This window comes from Halichoeres trimaculatus, unplaced genomic scaffold, assembly GCF_033239565.1.
Source record: "Halichoeres trimaculatus isolate MK-OKI-2021-1 unplaced genomic scaffold, fHalTri1.1 fHalTri1_scaffold_5, whole genome shotgun sequence".
In the NCBI taxonomy this organism is placed as follows: domain Eukaryota; kingdom Metazoa; phylum Chordata; class Actinopteri; order Labriformes; family Labridae; genus Halichoeres; species Halichoeres trimaculatus.
In genome coordinates this window covers 34,087,462-34,106,211 of record NW_027437183.1, presented here as the reverse complement: position 1 = coordinate 34,106,211, position 18,750 = coordinate 34,087,462, and the positions used below count along the sequence as shown (strand labels likewise).

Here is an 18,750-nt window from a genome sequence, read left to right as displayed (position 1 = left end):
GGTTTTTTTTTTTGTTGCAGACCACTGTCTGACACACTTCTTTTGTCCTTCTCCCACCGCGCACTCTTGTTTTTTCTCCTCCTCTTCACACAGTATCCTCTATTTGTAAGTTCGCTCTCATGGCGGTTTTTAATTTCTTCCCCCCCCACAAACATTATACACTTTAATACATTTCGGTTAACATACTTTAGTTCCATGTTACAATATTTAGTACAGTGGAAAATAACATTTTGTTCTGACAACCCAGCACTCACAGTACTTTTATTGTTTGAGCACCTGTTTCTCTGTCTTTTAGTTATTTCTCTTACTCACTCATTTACTTTAAGGTGACACTGTCACAATACGCCTTATAATATGGTGCGCCCAATGATACGGTGTGCCCTATGGTGCGGGAAATATGGTACTCGTGTTGCTATATCAATCAAACAGCCCGCACTCCTTTAGCTTTATACTATGCGCACGCTCCAAGTGTTTGGTGATGTTGCTTGTATTTCCCCCCTTGGGCGCAACTTCTCTCTGACAAAGATCGCATCGGGACGAGTTTTCATTAACTTGAGCCCAAACCTTCAAGCACTTAGCCCTCACAGACATGCTTGAGCCAGCTGTGTCATCGCCTGTCAACGGCGGTAGTGACAGTTGAAGGGACGTTCAAGTACTGACAACAGTACCGTTTTTCTGGACTCTTAATGCTTTTCAGGTACCGACCCAGTTAGGGACTGGTACATCAAAGTACCGGTCTGTGGTATACATCCCTAGTTATCAGTAAAACAGCCTTTAGAAGAAGAAAATTATCGGTTATCTGTATCGGTTCAAGAATAAAGTTACCAGCATCCCTAAAATATTCATATAATGATGTCTTTATAACTGACCTCTAGTAGAGACACCTCATTTACTAAACCCAACCATTTCATTAACATCTAAACTGTGATATTTTAAAATGAACATTGTGACATTTTAAATAAAGAAACTAAGTATTTAATTAAATTAAAGATTCACTAGTTTATCAATCAATCAATCAATCTTTATTTATATAGCGCCAAATCATAACAAATGTTATTTCAAGACACTTTACAAAAACATTTACAGGTCTAGACCCGTAAATGATAATGTTAGTTTATGTATAATAAGGGTGAATATGTATCAGTTTCATGGTTATTTGATACATTTACTCAATTCACAGTTTTTTGTTAATTCTTCTAATTCTTTTAAAGGCTTTTTTCTTTTACTGAAAGTAGTTTAAGTACGTTGTGCATCTAGTTAAAATAGTCTGTGTTTACATTTCTGAGAGAGCTGGTCATCATCATTTGAGCGTACGTATGGTCTGAGGAGCTTCTATACTTGTTCACAGAGTAAGAACAAATTCAAGGAAGAAAATATTGATGAATCACAGATTTGTGAGTCAAATGTTTCTACGCACGTTTTAGACACAAATTTGTGTGTACGCACTGTTTGTGAATGAGGCCCAGAGTGTCAACAAGCAGGAGGCTACTGTAATCATTGGTCCAGTAAATGAGATTGTCATTACAGTTTAGCCAAAGAAAAACCTTTCAGCTGCATTGAGTGTGGAGAAAGATTTAACCGAAAAGCAAATCTGACAGGACATATGTCTGTCCAAGCCAAAGAAAAACCTTTCAGCTGCTGATCTGAATGCAGGAAAGGATTGAACTACAAAGTACGGTTGACAACACATGATTGTTCATCACTGAAGGGCTCTTCTCAGCTGTTTGGTTGTGGTTTTTTATTTTCCCTTCAGCTGAAGCTTCACATGTAGAAGTTTAGTTATTTCCATAATTCCATTCAAAAACTTAAACTTTCATTGATTATAAATTTAGGGCCTACAATTTAAATGGTTTTAAGTATTTATTCATTTATTTTTACATAATTTGGGCTTCCAGCTCATAAAAGCCATGGAAACAGGAATTCAAGATTACTGTGAAGAAATCTTTCTTAGTTTTTGCAGAGAAAAAAAGAAAAGGTTAGGATCACATCAAATCAATCAAAATATGGTACTTTCAAAATGATATGCCAATCTTCAATACTTGGTTGGGAATCCCTTTGCCTCAATCACTGCCTCCATGTGCCGTGGCATTGAGGCATTCTGCCCATGGCATTGCCTGGGAGTTGTGGAAGCCCAGACTTCCTTGATGCTCTTGATAATCCCCCATTGATTCTTAATGGGGTTTAGGTCCGGCGAGTTGACTGACCAGTCAAGCACTGGGATGGTACGGGCATCAAACCAGGTTTTGGTGCTTCTGGTGGTATGGGCAGGGGCCAGGTCCTGCTGGAAGAAGAAATCTGCCTCTCCATACAAATTCTCAGCAGAAGGAATCATGAAGTCCTCTAAAACACTCTGGTAGACTGTTGCTGTGACCTTGGATTTAAGGAAGCAGAGTTTACCAACACCTGCACCAGACATTGCACCCCAAATCATGACTGACTGTGGATATTTCACACAGGACCTCAAGCAGCTTGGATTCTGTTTCTCACCCATCGTCCCCCAAACCCTTGGACCTTGACTTTACTTTCATGGGAAAAGACCTTGGACCACTGGCCAACAGGCCATTCCTTCTTCTCCTTGACCAAGTTGAGATGCTTCCTACGCTGGCTCAGGCTTAGAAGTGGCTTGACCTGAGGAACCCCGACAGTTGTAGCCTATCTCCCAGATGTGTCTGAATGTGGTGGTTTTTGAAGCTTAAATTCCTGTGTCTGTGGCTTTTATGAGCTGGAAGCCCGACTTATGTAAAAATAAATAAATACTTAAACTCATTTATATTGTAGGCCCTGAATCTATAATCTATGAAAGTTTAAGTTTTTGAATGGATTTATAGAAATAACTAAACTGTTACATGATATTCTAATTTTTTGAAAAGGGTCTTAATTTCAACTACAGGCCAAACTTCAATGATAATCCCTTTTTTTTCAGCTGAAAACCAACCACCTGAAACCTTTGCAGCTCCCTTTTTGTTGTCCTCCTTTCTTTCACTCTCTCTCTTAACAGTTGTTTTTGCACCTTAATGTAAAATGAAGGACTCTTGTCTGATACAAGATAGTACACCGTGGTACACCAAATTGCTTTGTAAAAGACGTTTATATTCATCATGTTCACAAACACAAATTTATTCAATATGCTTTTTACATTCTTTCAATGACTTTCAATAACACATACTTTATAACTGTGAACACAAAGAAAGTCTACTTCATTCAAATCAGGTGAAGAGGTCTTCCTCCAAACTGTGAAACATGTGAAGCTTCAGCTGAAGGGAAAATAAAGAACCACAACCAAACAGCTGAGGAGAGCCCTTCAGTGATAAACAATCGTGTGTTGTCAACTCTACTTTGTAGTTAAATCCTTTCCTGCATTCAGATCAGCTGCTGAAAGGTGTTTCTTTGGTGTGGACAAACATATGCCTATTAAGACTTGCTTTAAGGCCAAATCCCTTCCCGCATTCAAAGCAGATGAAAGGTTTTTCTTGTGAGTGGACCAACATATGTGCAGTCAGATTTGACTTACGGTTAAATCCTTTTCCACACCCAGAGCAGCTGAAAGGTTTTTCTTGAGTGTGGTTCAAAATATGTACAGTCAGACTTACTTTATGGTTAAATCCTTTTCCACACTGAAAGCAGCTGAAAGGTTTTTCTTTGGTGTGAACAAGCATATGCCTTTTCAAATGTTCTTTTGTGCTAGATCCTTTCCCGCATTCAGAGCAACTGAAAGGTTTTTCTTTGGTGTGGACCAACATATGTGAAGTCAGATATACTTTGGTACTAAATCTTTTTCCACACTCAGAACAGATGAAATGTTTTTCTTGAGTGTGGACAAACTTGTGTTCAGTCAGATTTGCTTTACGTTTAAATCTTTTTCCACACTCAGAGCAACTGAAAGGTTTTTCTTTGGTGTGGACAAGCATGTGCCTTTCCAAATGTACTTTTGTGCTAAATCCTTTTCCACATTCAGAGCAACTGTACGGTTTTTCTTTGGTGTGGACAAATATATGTGAAGTCATATATACTTTAGTGCTGAATCTTTTTCCACACTCAGAGCAGCTGAAAGGTTTTTCTTGAGTGTGGACAAACTTATGTTTAGTCAGATGTGCTTTACGGTTAAATCTTTTTCCACACTCAGAGCAGCTGAAAGGTTTTATTTGAGTGTGGAAAAACATGTGTTCAGTCAGACTCACCTTACGTTTAAAACTTTTTCCACACTCAGAGCAGCTGAAAGGTTTTTCTTTGGAGTGGACTAACATATGTCTAGTAAGACTGTCTTTACGTTTAAATCTTTTTCCACATTCAGAGCAGCTGAAAAGTTTTTCTTCAGTGTGGCCAAACATGTGTCTGCCTAAATGTTTCTTTAAAGTGAAACTTTTTCCACACTCTGAGCAGCTGAAAGGTCTTTTTTCTGTCAGAGAAACCACATGATTGGTGTTATCAGGCTCAGAACAATTGTTCACTTTTACAGTCTCTGCTCTTTTGTTTGTGGCAGATTTTGATATTTGAAGCCAGTCTCTGGTCTCCTTCCAGTCATCTGCTTCAGTTTCAGACCCTGATCCAGTATCTGATGAGGTTTCACTCTGAACCTCATTCTCTAAATTCTTTTCTGGATCTGAGCTCCTTGCTGGTTCTGGTCTTCCACAGTCCTTTCCACCAGCTGCTGTTTCCATGTGGTCAGTGAGTCTCTGATGAAGCAGTGAAGACTCAGGTTCCTCTTCATCATTTTCACTCTTCATATGGACTGAAGGAAACAGGACCTTGGTATCAGCCTCCTCCAGTCCTTGAAGCTGCTCTCTCCTCTGACCGATCCACACTTCCTCCTGTTCCTCTTTAATGAGTGGGGACTCATTATCCTCCTGTTCCTCTTTAATGAGTGGGGACTCATTCTCCTCCTGTTCCTCTTTAATGAGTGGGGACTCATCCTCCTGGTCTGGATAGGGGCTCCTCTCCTGCTGCTCAGGGGGAAGCTCCTCTTTCTTCACCATTAGTAGCTCAACATCTGCAGGACACAGTGAACAAATATTGATGAGATATTAGATCATCTTCCTGATGGAAAAGAAAACCTGAAAAAAAAACGAACAACCTCAGGATCTTTATTTTCAGCTCTGCTGCTAAACTGTAATGACAATCTCATTTACTGGATCAATGATTACAGTAGCCTCCTGCTTGTTGACACTCTGGGCCTCATTCACAAACAGTGCGTACACACAAATTTGTGCCTAAATCGTGCGTACGAACGTTTGACGCACAAATTTGTAATTCATCAATAGTGTCTTCCTTGGATTTGTTCTTACTCTGTGAACAGATATAGAAGCTCCTCAGACCATACGTACGCTCAAATGATGATGACCAGCTCTCAGAAATGTAAACACAGACTATTTTAATTAAATGCATGACATACTTAAACTACTTTCAGTAAAAGAAAAACCCTTCAGAAGAATTCACTAATAAAAACTTTGAATTGACTAAATGTATCAAATAACCGTGAAACTGACATTATTCACCCTTATTATACATATAATAGTGAATCTTAAATTGAATACTTATTTTCTTTATTTAAAATGTCACAATGTTCATTTTAAAATGTCACAGTTTTCATGTTAATGAAATGGTTTGGTTTGGTAAATGAGGTGTCTCTAATGGAGGTCAGTTATAAAGACATTATCATATGAATTATTTGGAGATGCCACTATTCATTCATACGCAGTCTCCTACGCAGTCACACTGGCCATCCAAGCCATGCTAGGGCTGGAGAGTTAATCGGATTTTAATTGTGATTTCAATTTCTCCATGTGACAATCATAAAAACAATATGATCGAAGAAAACAATTAATATGCCACACAGTGTAGATGTATGCAAGTTCCTGTGCTTCATAGCTTTTCTGTGTTCCACGTGCAGCCACAGCGAGTGTGTGTGACTTATGTGTATCAATAATACTGTATGTGCCACTTGCTGGTTCTTTAAAGTTCTGTTTAAATCAGTACTGAAGTTTTTGAATAAATGAATAATTGTGTATATTAATTGTGATTAAAATATCACTTAAAATAATCGGGACTCTTGTTTTTACCATAATTGCCCAGCCCTAAGCCGTGCCGTCACAATGAGGCGCAGAGAACACTGCTACAACTTCAGTAACTTTTATAAGTCACTTGTATGAAGTGTACCGCACTGAAGCCCACCTCTCCTAAGGTGCCAAAGAGAAGTGAGTCTTGAGGTCACACTGGTCAAACAAAATGGACTTTGAAGAGTGCATGAAAACAGCTCAGATAGCCAGTGTGACTGCGCTGAGAGACTGCTGCGAGCAAGACGTCCGTCTGTGAGTGATTTTGGAAAGGGGAGGTGCTCAGCACGTGCAGCGCGTTGAGAAGCGGCTGATGCAGATCAATACATGCTTTCATATCAGTCTCCAAACTCCAGGGAAGAAGCTAGATTTGTTGCTAGTCGCTATTTTGAAGAAGAGGGGGCTTGAGGGGTCTGAAAACTCTCTAAATATGGCGTCAGCACTATTTTAAATACCACTCTTTGATTTTTTTTTTTAAATTAAACGATTCCTCAGGGCGGAGAAAGTTCCTTGATCATTTTTATTATCGAGTACCTCTGGTTATTCGTTGCAGCTCTAAATTGCAGCTACTGTGTACAGCAGTGATTCCTAACCTGTGGTCCGAAGGTACTGCAAGTGGGCCGCCAAAGCTTTTCCAAAATAGTTTGATTTTTTGGGGTGGGGATGAAATTATGTAAAAATAAAAATTTTGCAACATGTTATAGATGCTGTGTTAGTGAGTGTGGAGCCTCCAACATGTTTCTCTTGTATTCAGTTTGGTCCTTCATGTTCAATCTTTATTTTTAAAAAAGTGCTCTCAGAACGCATCCTATGGCTGGGTTTCAGCTACATGTATAGGATTGTGGCACACCGCCACGACAAAGTAAAAGCCGCCATGTCTTCTGAATTATGAACTTTTCTTTTTCTGATGTTTCAGACATAAATTACATTGCACATAGCTCTTGTATACAACTAAAGCTTTCAGAATGCCACAAACATTTTTTGAAGCTGCCCGGAATCAAACAGTTATCTTTCGGAAGCGACTTAAAAGTGGGCCCTGCGTTGGAAAAGGTTGGGAACCACTGGTGTACAGTATGTGCTTGTTTATAACTTGAGTTTGTATCCTATATGTTTTTTTTTCTACTTGTGTGCTGGTTCTGTTCTTTGGTGCTACTGCTGCTGGAATCTGAATTTCCAGGGATAACCTCACCAAGGGATTTATGAAGTTCGTTTCTATCTATCTATCTATCTATCTATCTATCTATCTATCTATCTATCTATCTATCTATCTATCTATCTATCTATCAGGACTTTGGCTTGTGGTTCCATTCAAATGAATATCTTTTCACTACAGTAAATGAGGTTCAGTTGTTTTTTATTTTTCTCTCATGGAAGGTTTAGAAAAAATAGAGACACCCACAAGCTGTGTGTGTGTCTCTATCTAGAACTGCACAAAAATTAACCGTCGCAAAAAATGGAAATGGAAACACCAAAATTTTGAAAAATCTCACAAATTTGGATAAATATTTTTTACACGCTAATGGGGTGTTATTTCAAAGTTTTAACACTGAAGTTTACCACAAAAGTGCAATGGAAACACCTTTAACAAAAAGATGTCACGTTACCATAACAACTTTTTAGAAACTTCAGAAATCGCCTTATTTTGCAGGAAAATGTAATGGAAAAGTAGTACCACACAGAGAGAGGGGATAAGCTACAAGCTTTTCTACTTTTTAAGACGGCACATGTTCTGACCTGACACTGTATTCTTAACAATCCTTAAATCACCTTAGCCCCTGGGTCATGTCTGGCAAATTTCTTGGATTTTACAAAAGTCTATAAGTCCCAGTGGCCTTGGTTGAGGTTGGCTATACGTTACTAGTGTCTTTAGCAGCCCGGGTGTCCCTGTATACTTTCAAAACTCTGTTGAAGCCACGGTTTCATTTCAGGTGACTGATTCGGTTTGAAGTATTGGAGCTGCTCCCTTTTCCCCCTCATGGAATTTGTCTGAAATAATTTTCTTATTCAGAAACTTTTAAGTCCCACATAGGCGACTCCATGTTTTCTGTTTTTAAGTGTAAACATTCTGTGCTGTGTGCTTGTTCTGCTGCATTTAGGGTGTAATGGAAATTCACTGTTCCCACGATCCCACTCCTGACTTGAACAAGACTTTTGATACAAGTCTTGATACAAAACTTTTTTTAAGATGTTAAAACAATATAAAGAGTTTCCACTTTGCTGTGTGGACTATAGTGTATATAACTTGTTGTTTAAATGCTGTTCAGTATATTGTTCAAAATATTGTGAGTAAGTGAGTTTTTGGTTTTGTTATTTAATTAAATTTAAAATATTTCTGATATGCCTTTGTAGGTTTTTAGTTATCAGCGTATGTTCATGTCCATGGTCCCAAACTGCACTTACTGTAAGGGCGATACATCACGCTTAAAAAACTCACACATTAAAACCGCTGAGGGTCAGAGACTCTCCCACCACAGTCTCCTAAAATACTGTGGGAAACACTGTAAGCAACTACATTGGTGTTGCAAAAACCTTGAAGATAATTGCAACACCAAAACATTGTCCTAAACAATACAATTGTTCGTTTTTATTTACTTGTTGATCCACCTTCACTGAATGCAAGCGCGCTCCCGCGGCCAGGGGAAACACTTTCTGACAGGGATAAGTACATTGGTACGACACCTGTGCTCTAAGACATGTCAGTGTAACGTTAGTAAATCCTGGTTATGTCCTGCCAGTCATCTACCAAGTAGAGCTAACATAACCTCACACTGCAGAATAACTGCTGACTGTGGGTTGGATGGACATTAGCACGAACAGTTTAGCTCCTGTGTTAGCCTTTAGCTCGGACTGTATCACCTTCACGTTTGTCTTTGTTCTGCTCTTCTGTCCTTTTTCTGACTGACAGTTAGGCTTCTGTGTTCACCATCACTACAACAGTAATCACAGAAATCGTATTTAAAGTGAAAAAAAAAATAAACGAATGGAAGAACAATGGGGGCTCGTGGTTTCTCTGTGTGTTACAGGCCTGAGCTCCTGATAAAGTCCTCAACATTTAACCAACGGGTTGTATCTTGAGTTCGTGGCCGACGAAAAGAAACCGATGTGTTTTGTTTTTTTTTTGTTTTGTTTTTTTACATGAATTACATCCTCTTAGGTCAGAGCTTACGTCTATCAACCTTAACTAGCTCGATTTCCGAAACATTATCACACATATTTTCAGGAACTAACCTGCTCTGTGCAGCCCTGGGATTAAAACCACATCCAGTAGTTCTCTTTGGCGCTGCATCTCCTCTTCGTATCCAGATACTGTTTCTCTTTCTTCCATGTCTCTGATGACCGCAGCGAGCAGCCGCCGCTCGAATTAATTTTTGAGATCCTGAAATCTGGACATCTCCTCATACCCAAGAATTAAAGAAGGGCAAGAAAACGAAACGGCGATGCCTTTTTCTGAGGAGGGTTTCAGAAATGGCTGACGGTTAGTGGTGTAACGTTCGTGAACGCTTCGTTCAAAAAGAACGAGTCATCTGGGTGAGTGAACTAAACCGAATCAATTCCTGTAAAGATCCGTTCATTTCTCAACTGACGTTTCCCTCTCCCCTCTTCTGTCTTGTGTCCGTCTCTCTCTCTCCCTCTCTCCCTCTCTCTCCAGACCATAAGGGTGGTCACTGCAGTCAAGCCAGCCCTCACTTGATTTTTCATGTGCGTATATCCTGGGTATTGAGGTAAAATGTTAGGTCTGACAGAACTTCAAAATAAAACTCACGCCCACGTTTGGCAATCAGTTTGTCAGTGAGTGACGCAACATTAAATGATTAATGACTATATGTGATTTCAAAATAAAACCTTTTCGAAAAACCTGGAACTGTGCAAATCTGCTCTTATATTCAGACTAGGATTATTAAAAATAATGAATCAACCGCTTCATTTCAGGATGATAGCAGACCTTCTCAGAATAACATTCAGTGCAAATGAAACAATTCTGCATCATTTCAAATTAAGAGCCCTTAAAAGTAATTCATCCAGGATCACTTTGTCCAAAATGTATTATATTTAATTCAGTAAAAGCATAACCATTTGGAATTTCTATTACTTGCATAACAATAAAACATCAAGATTAATTACAACTGCTTGCATAAAATAACATGACAATAACATTGTCTTGAGTAAACAATGACCAATGTTATTACAAAAGCTTTACATAACAAATTGAACTTTGGCGGTGTGGCTCTGTTCTGGGACCTCCCTCCCTTTCGAACCATATGCTTCTCTGTGTGAGGAGTTTTTGCTATTTTTTGTCGATAAGATGTCTGCTTTGAGATCTCTACTCCCTCAGCCTGCTCTGGACCCCTCAGCTTCTGTGGCAAGCTCAGCTGTTTTCCACCAGTTTGAGCCTGTTTCTTTTCCTGCATTGGCTGAGATAGTAGAGCACTTACGCCCGGCCACCTGCCCATCTGACAGCATCCCTTCCCGCCTGTTTAAAGAGGTTTTCGGCTCAGTTGGGTCTTTTATTGTTTTTTTTTTTTTTAAATCTGTCCCTTAGTTCTGGACATGTCCCTTCCTCTTTTAAACATGCCACAGTGCAGCCCCTGCTAAAAAAAAAAAGAAAAAACTGGGTCCACTGGTGCTTTCTAACTTTAGGCCAATCTCTAAGCTCTCATTTGTTTCCAAGGTTTTAGAGAAAGCTGTTCTTGGCCAAATAAAAGATTTTTTGGATCAAGCCAATATTGGTGAGCTGTTCCAGTCAGGTTTCAAGCCTCTTCATAGTACTGAAACTGCTCTTTTAAAAGTTTTTAAGTATCTTCTTTTAAATCTTGATTCTGGTAATTGTACCTTTTTAATGCCTCTGGACCTTACAGCAGCATTTGATACGGTGAACCACTCCATCCTCTTAACACGCCTTGAGCACACTGTTGGCATTAAAAGCCCCGCTGGAATGGTTTAAACCCTACCTTGCTGGCAGATCCTTCAGTGTACAATTGGGGCAGTACTCCTCCTCAGTGGCCCCTCTAACCTGTGGAGTCCCTCAGGGGTCAGTTTTAGGCCCTCTGCTGTTCTCCCTTTACATTCTACCCCTGGGGTCAATATTTAGGAAGCAAGACACCTATGAATGGGGGATATATCGAGTATACTCGATGTATCGCAGATTTTTGCATGTGAGATATATAAAACGTCTATATCGCAATCATCGAGTATAAACAGAAAACTTTTTTTTTTTTCAGTATGTCGGGGCGTAAATCTCTTTGGTGATTAGCTCGTTTCACTCTCTGCTGCTCAGCCGGTTATCCTCTCACAGCCAGCACCACGCTCCCCCGCCCACCCAGAAAAATTGTCCATGCGTGTTATGATATTAGGAGAGGAGAGAAGAAAAGTCGCTTGCACGTCTTATCAGTCTCGGGTTGTGGGTTCCCGGGGCTGGGTTTCTAGAGTGTCGTTGCCTATTTGGGTTTGATTTGCTGCCTGTATGATCCCTGATTCTCTCCCAACTCCCCACAACGAGAAACAAACACGGCATGTTTTTAACTTTCACTTTCGCTTTTCAGCGCATCCTCTCTCTGAGTGCCGTGTAATCAGCTGATCACTGCTCGAAACATGACGGTAGATGAGTTTTATGCTATTTTACAGCTGAATACCAAAATACTGCTAGCTGGGATATTATCAGAAAACAAACCCAAATCCAACACATTTCAACCAGACCCCATGTTCAAAGACAGAAGTCACTAGAGTCCTTTCAGCATGACCAACATTATCCAGGTAGCTGATTTATGTAAATAAAAGTAATATTATCTCCATCTTTAGTTCATGATATTTTCAAAGTATAATAGGATATAATATAATATAATATAATATAATATAATATAATATAATATAATATAATATAATATAATATAATATAATCAGCCCGTTTAATTAATCTGAATGAATTATTTTACCGGAGCTAAAAATATGTAACTACAGAAAGTTTGGTTTGAAAGAAAAGGTTTGCTTAACTTTACCTGAATGAGATTTCACCTTTTTGAATTTATATTTTAAAAATCCTACTTAAAGGTCTGCTTAAAGTTATCTGCAGTAAACTGATGTCATTTTATGCATCAAAGGGTTGGATTGAACATTAATACAGTGATTTAGAGGAGAAATCAGAATATTAAGATATCACAGTGCTTGACTGGTCAGTCAACTCGCCGGACCTAAACCCCATTAAGAATCTATGGGAGATTATCAAGAGGAAAATGAGGGGCACCAGACCCAAAAACAAAGAAGAGCTGACAGCAAGCATCAAGAAAGTCTGGGCTTCCATAACTCCCAGGCAATGCCATGGGCTGATTGCCTCAATGCCACGGCACATGGAGGCAGTGATTAAGGTAAAGGGATTCCCAACCAAGTATTGAAGATTGACATATCTTTTTGAAAGTACGATATTTTGATTGATTTGATGCGATCCTAATTTTTTCTTTTTTTCACTGCAAAAACTAAGAAAGATTTCTTCACAGTATTCTTAAATTCCTGTTTCCGTGGCTTTTATGAACTGGAAGCCCAAATTATGTAAAAATTAGTGCTGTCAGGTGATTAAAAAAGTAATCTAATTAATTACAGGATTTGTAATTAATTAATCTAATTAATCACATTTAAATATCATATCTGCTTAAGGTCCCAAAAATAAAGAATTTGAATTCCAGGACATTAAAATTACATTAAAAGACACTAAAAACATTTAAAAATAAGGTGGGAATGTAGACAACACATTTTTAGGTACCTTGATGCATAAGGAACACATGAAAAAAGTTTTACGGTTCTATCTTTACAAAATCTACACAGTCCTGCACCTAAAATAAGCTGATTTGATTTTTAGGACGGTTTTTGCTTTTGTCTCATTTTTACTCGATGTTGACTCGATTTTCACTGCAATATCAACTTCTATACTTCTATGAGGTCAGGAGAACCAGGGCTACAGTCTAAAAACTGCGAGAAACTATGTACAAAACACTTAATTCAAGTCTTGGATCAAAGAAAAGTGAAGTGTTTTCAGTTTTACATGCTCTGAACACACAAACTGTTGCTGATTGGTGCAGAGCAGCCCCAAGCTGAAACATGACACCAGGAGGATGGAAGCAAATTTTCAAAGAATTCTTTAGATTTAAATACAGGATATATATCGATCATTCAGGGCTTGTTAAATGCAGTAAAGAGTATAGAATTATCTGTTTTTTACAGAATTGAGCTAGAGCAAACGGTTGATTTTCTGCAGATTTTCAAAAAAGGCGTGAATAAACAAGATGTGGACGGCAGTCACATTCACACGCTTCCCTCCCTCCGGTTTAAAGCATGTTGCTGACGTTACGTGTGATACATTCAGGGACCGTTGAAAATTTGAAAATCTGACGAGAACTCCTCTTTTTCCAAGTAGGACAAACGGTTTGTAAATGCCAGACATTTAAAAATAAGTGCGTCTTTGAACGCCCCGCGGGTTTGGGATCCAGATTAATCTGCGTTAATTTTTATAACGCGTTAATTTGCGGTGTCATTAATTAATCTAATTAACGTGTTACAATGACAGCCCTAGTAAACATAAATAAATACTTCAACTCATTGAAATTAAACTTAAATCAATGTAGGTTTAAGTTTTTGAATGGAATTAGGGAAACTAAAATTTTACATGATATTCTAAGTTTATGAAAAGGGTCTGTATTTCAATTACAGGCCAAACTTCAATGAAAATCCCCCTTTCAGCTGGAAACCAACCACCTGAAACCTTTGCAGCTCCTTTTTTGTTGTCCTCCTTTCTCTCACTCTCTCCCAACAGTTGTTTTTGCACCTTAATGTAAAATGAAGGACTCTTGTCTAATATAAGAGAGTACACCATGGTACACCAAACTGTCTTATAAAAGAAGACATTCATATTCATCATGTTCATAGACAAAAATTTATTAAATATGCATGTTACTTTCTTTCAATGACTTTCAATGACACGTACTTTATAACTCTAAAAAAGAAAGTCTACTTCATTCAAATCAGGTGAAGAGGTCTTCCCCTGAACTGTGGGTTGACATGTGAAGCTTCAGCTGAAGAGAACCACAACCAAACAGCTGAGAAGAGCCCTTCAGTGATGAACAATCGTGTGTTGTCAACTCTACTTGGTAGTTGAATCCTTTCCTGCATTCAGATCAGCTGTTGACAGGTTTTTCTTTGGTGTGAACTAGCATATGCCTTTTCAGACTAACTTTTTGACTAAATCCATTTCCACACTCAGAGCAGCTGAAAGGTTTTTCTTTGGCGTGGACAAACATATGTGCAGTCAGATTTGACTTACGGTTAAATCCTTTTCCACACTCAGAGCAGCTGAAAGGTTTTTCTTGAGTGTGGTTCAAAATATGTACAGTCAGACTTGTTTTAAGGCCAAATCCTTTCCCGCATTCAAAGCAGATGAAAGGTTTTTCTTGTGAGTGGACCAACATATGTGCAGTGAGATTTGACTTACGGTTAAATCCTTTTCCACACTCAGAGCAGCTGAAAGGTTTCTCTTGAGTGTGGTTCAAAATATGAACAGTCAGACTTGCTTTATGGTTAAATCCTTGTCCACACACAAAGCAGTCGAAAGGTTTTTCTTTGGTGTGGACTAACATATGCCTTTTCAGACTTGCCTTGAGGCTAAATCCTTTCCCACATTCAAAGCAGATGAAAGGTTTTTCTTGTGAGTGGACCAACAAATGTGTAGTCAGATTTGATTTACGGTAAAATCTTTTTCCACACTCAGAGCAGCTGAAAGGTTTTTCTTGAGTGTGGAAAATCTTATGTTCAGTCAGATATGCTTTACGTTTAAACCCTTGTCCACACTCAGAGCAGATGAAAGGTTTTTCTTGAGTGTGGACATACATATGCCTTTCCAAATGTACTTTTGTGCTAAATCCTTTTCCACATTCAAAACAGCTGTAAGGTTTTTCGTTGGTGTGGACAAACATATGTGAAGTCATATATGCTTTAGTGCTAAATCTTTTTCCACACTCAGAGCAGCTGAAGGGTTTTTCTTGAGTGTGGACAAAATTATGTTTAGTGAGATGTGCTTCACGGTAAAATCTTTTTCCACACTCAGGGCAGCTGAAGGGTTTTTCTTGAGTGTGGACAAAATTATGTTTAGTTAGATGTGCTTTACGGTAAAATCTTTTTCCACACTCAGTGCAACTGAAAGGTTTTTCTTGAGTGTGGAAAAACATGTGTTCAGTCAGACTAGCTTTATGTTTAAATCTTTTTCCACACTCAGAGCAGCTGAAAGGTTTTTCTTTGGAGTGAACTAACATATGTTTAGTAAGACTCTTTTTACGTTTTAATCTTTTTCCACATTCAGAGCAGCTGAAAGGTTTTTCTTCGGTGTGGACAAACATATGTTCAGTCAGACTTTCTTCACGACTAAATCTTTTTCCACACTCAGAGCAGCTGAAAGGTCTATTTTCTGTCAGAGAAACCACATGATTTGTTTTATTGGGCTCAGAACAATTGTTCACTTTTACAGTCTTTGCTCTTTTCTTTATGGCAGATGTTGATATTTGAAGACAGTCTCTGGTCTCCTCCCAGTCATCTGCTTCAGTTTCAGACCCTGATCCAGTATCTGATGAGGTTTCAGTCTGAACCTCATTCTCTAAATTCTTTTCTGGATCTGAGCTCCTTGCTGGTTCTGGTCTTCCACAGTCCTTTCCACCAGCTGCTGTTTCCATGTGGTCAGTGAGTCTCTGATAAATCAGTGAAGACTCAGGTTCCTCTTCATCATTTTCACTCTTCATATGGACTGAAGGAAACAGGACCTTGGTATCAGCCTCCTCCAGTCCTTGAAGCTGCTCTCTCCTCTGACCAATCCACACTTCCTCCTGTTCCTCTTTAATGAGTGGGGACTCATTATCCTCCTGTTCCTCTTTAATGAGTGGGGACTCATTATCCTCCTGTTCCTCTTTAATGAGTGGGGACTCATTCTCCTCCTGTTCCTCTTTAATGAGTGGGGACTCATTATCCTCCTGGTCTGGATAGGGGCTCCTCTCCTGCTGCTCAGGGGGAAGCTCCTCTTTCTTCACCATTAGTAGCTGAACATCTGCAGGACACAGTGAACAAATATTGATGAGATATTAGATCATCTTCCTGATGGAAAAGAAAACCTGAAAAAAAAACAACCTCAGGATCTTTATTTTCAGCTCTGCTGCTAAACTGTAATGACAATCTCATTTACTGGACCAATGATTACAGGAGCCCCCTGCTTGTTGACACTCTGGGCCTCATTCACAAACAGTGCGTACACACAAATTTGTGCCTAAATCGTGCGTACGAATGTTTGACGCACAAATCTGTGATTCATCAGTGTTTTCTTCCTTGAATTTGTTCTTACTCTGTGAACAAATATAGAAGCTCCTCAGACCATACGTACGCTCAAATGGTGATCACCAGCTCTCTCAGAAATGTAAACACAGACTATTTTAACTAAATGCATGACATAATTAAACTCCTTTTAGTAAAAGAAAAAAGCCTTTGAAATAATTCACTAATAAAAACTTTGAATTGATCATTTGAATGTATCAAATAACCATGAAACAGGGCCCAAAGCTCAAAGGGACGGCGTTGTTCTTCAATGAAAACCTGACCAAGAAAAATGCAGAGATGGCAAAGAAGGCACGGGAGCTGGAAAAGGCCGGGAAGATAAAAAGCACCTGGACGGCAAACTGCAAAATACTGATAAGAACCAACGGAGAAACCCCAGAACAAATGAAGACGGTGCTGATCAAGAGCATGGAGGATCTGGACAAATTTGAGGAATAAATGGATAAAAAAAAGCTTCAAAACCTCAACACAATCTGAGGAAAAGGGGCTAATGAACTGTAACTCGGAATATGAACATTTGGATTTACCTGATTGGATTACAAACCATGGGCATCAGGATCTGATAAAAAATCAAAATGTTGACCAGAACTAGGGCTGAACGATTTTAAGAAAAGATTGAATTGCGATTTTTCTGGCAGATATTGTGATTTCAATTCGATTCACGATTTCCTTCAAATCAAGCTTTAGGGCCGAGCGATTTTAGGAAAAGATCTAACTTTTCTGGCAGATATTGCAATTCACGATTTAATCCTCAATAGTGATGATAAATAATCTGTTTTCATCAACTTCTACTCCTAAACAGAGGCTTTGTGTTGTTGACCTGCTTACCAGCACTTTTAACACATAGATTGTCTACAAATTTGTAAAACAGAATGTGTATAATACTTGACACAACAGATCCTGAGTCAGTCAGGAGCGGTGCAAAAAAATTGCTGCTTTGGCGATCTCAAAATTGCATTGTCTAAAATTGCGATTTCGATCTGAAAACGATAAATTGTTCAGCCCTAACCAGAACTGTTCTGACTCCAATAACCCAAACATAAACATCGACCCGGATGACTGCTTTTATGGCAACAAATTGATTAATTGCAACTACTATACGGAACATCATTATAATACAAGAATTAACACAGACAACAAGCTGAAAATTATTCATTTTAACAGCAGGAGCCTCTACACTAAGTTCAATCAAATAAAGGAATACCTAATAGAATTTAAGAGCCCTTTTGACATTATTGCAATAACAGAAACATGGATCAACGAAGATATATACAAATTATTGCCATTTGTCTTCACTCACTACTTTAACTATGAGGAACTATGATTGTATAAATATTATAATCCAGTGTATGATTTTAGAATAAAATGTATCATATATTACTGTGCATCAGCCAGTCTGATAAAGTTAAAATACTTTTTGAAGTCCAGATAAAAAGATAGAGCTGACTGTTAACTGTGCCATTATACAAGGCTTAACTATGTCTGTGTTAAATTGATAATTAATCTATAAAGGTTTTAAGTTGTGGTATGTTTTTATGTATTTACCGGTCGGGAGTGGGCCACGAAAATGTCTGAGACTTAAAGTGGTCCCTGAGTTGGAAAAGGTTGGGAACCACTGGTGTACAGTATGTGCTTGTTTATAACTTGAGTTTGTATCCTATATGTTTTTTTTCTACTTGTGTACTGGTTCTGTTCTTTGGTGCTACTGCAGCTGGAATCTGAATTTCAAGGGGTAACCTCGCCAAGGGGTTAATGAAGTTCCTATTCATCTATCTATCGATCTATCTAACTATCTATCTATTTATCTGTCTGTTTATCTATCTATCTATCTATCTATCTATCTATCTATCTATCTATCTATCTATCTATCTATCTATCTATCTATCTATCAGAACTTTGGCTTATGATTCCATTCAAATGAATGTCTTTTCACTTCAGTAAATGAGGTTCAGTTATTTTTTATTTTTCTCTCATGTAAGGTTTAGAAAAAATAGAGAAACAGACAGACACACAAGCTGCGTTTCCATTACATCTAGAACTGCACAAAACTTAAACGTTGCAAAAAATGGAAATGGAAACACCAAAATTTTGAAAAACCTCTCAAATTTTGATAAATATTTTTATGCTCTCATGGGGTGATATTTCAGAAGTTTTAACACTGACGTTTACCACAAAAGTGCAATGGAAACACCTTTAACAAAAAGATGTCACGTTACCATAACAACGCACCTCCCTCACCTCCGTGTACGTGTCCACTGCTACACATACGGACTCTGGCGTTCACACAGCTCTGCTGTCAGTTCTGTGTTCAGTGCAGATGTTTGTGTTTTTGAGCGTCAGTAGTGAA

General features: G+C 38.6%; 2 protein-coding genes across 4 annotated transcripts in view; both read right to left on the bottom strand.

Moving 5' to 3' along the window:
- Positions 1 to 1,843: 1,843 nt before the first annotated feature.
- LOC141790582 (uncharacterized) overlaps positions 1,844 to 18,750 on the bottom strand; it is a 45,292-nt gene continuing 28,385 nt past the window's right edge. Inside the window, exons 1-2 of one of the 3 annotated variants that reach the window (XM_074670566.1) lie at positions 9,279 to 9,589; positions 1,846 to 4,987 (exon numbers count right to left, since the gene is read on the bottom strand). In XM_074670566.1, the coding sequence (XP_074526667.1) occupies positions 3,366 to 4,987; positions 9,279 to 9,375 (1,719 nt within the window). In that variant the 5' untranslated portion in view covers positions 9,376 to 9,589 and the 3' untranslated portion in view covers positions 1,846 to 3,365. Of the gene's footprint in view, positions 4,988 to 9,278; positions 9,590 to 18,750 lie in introns of those variants that run through there. The other 2 variants (XM_074670565.1, XM_074670567.1) reach the window with 2 other exon arrangements.
- The window catches only part of LOC141790581 (uncharacterized), a 52,921-nt gene continuing 48,156 nt past the window's right edge, over positions 13,986 to 18,750 (bottom strand). Inside the window, exon 2 of the mRNA XM_074670564.1 lies at positions 13,986 to 16,122. Coding sequence (XP_074526665.1) covers positions 14,210 to 16,122 — 1,913 coding nt within the window. The 3' untranslated portion in view covers positions 13,986 to 14,209. The remainder of the gene's footprint in view (positions 16,123 to 18,750) is intronic.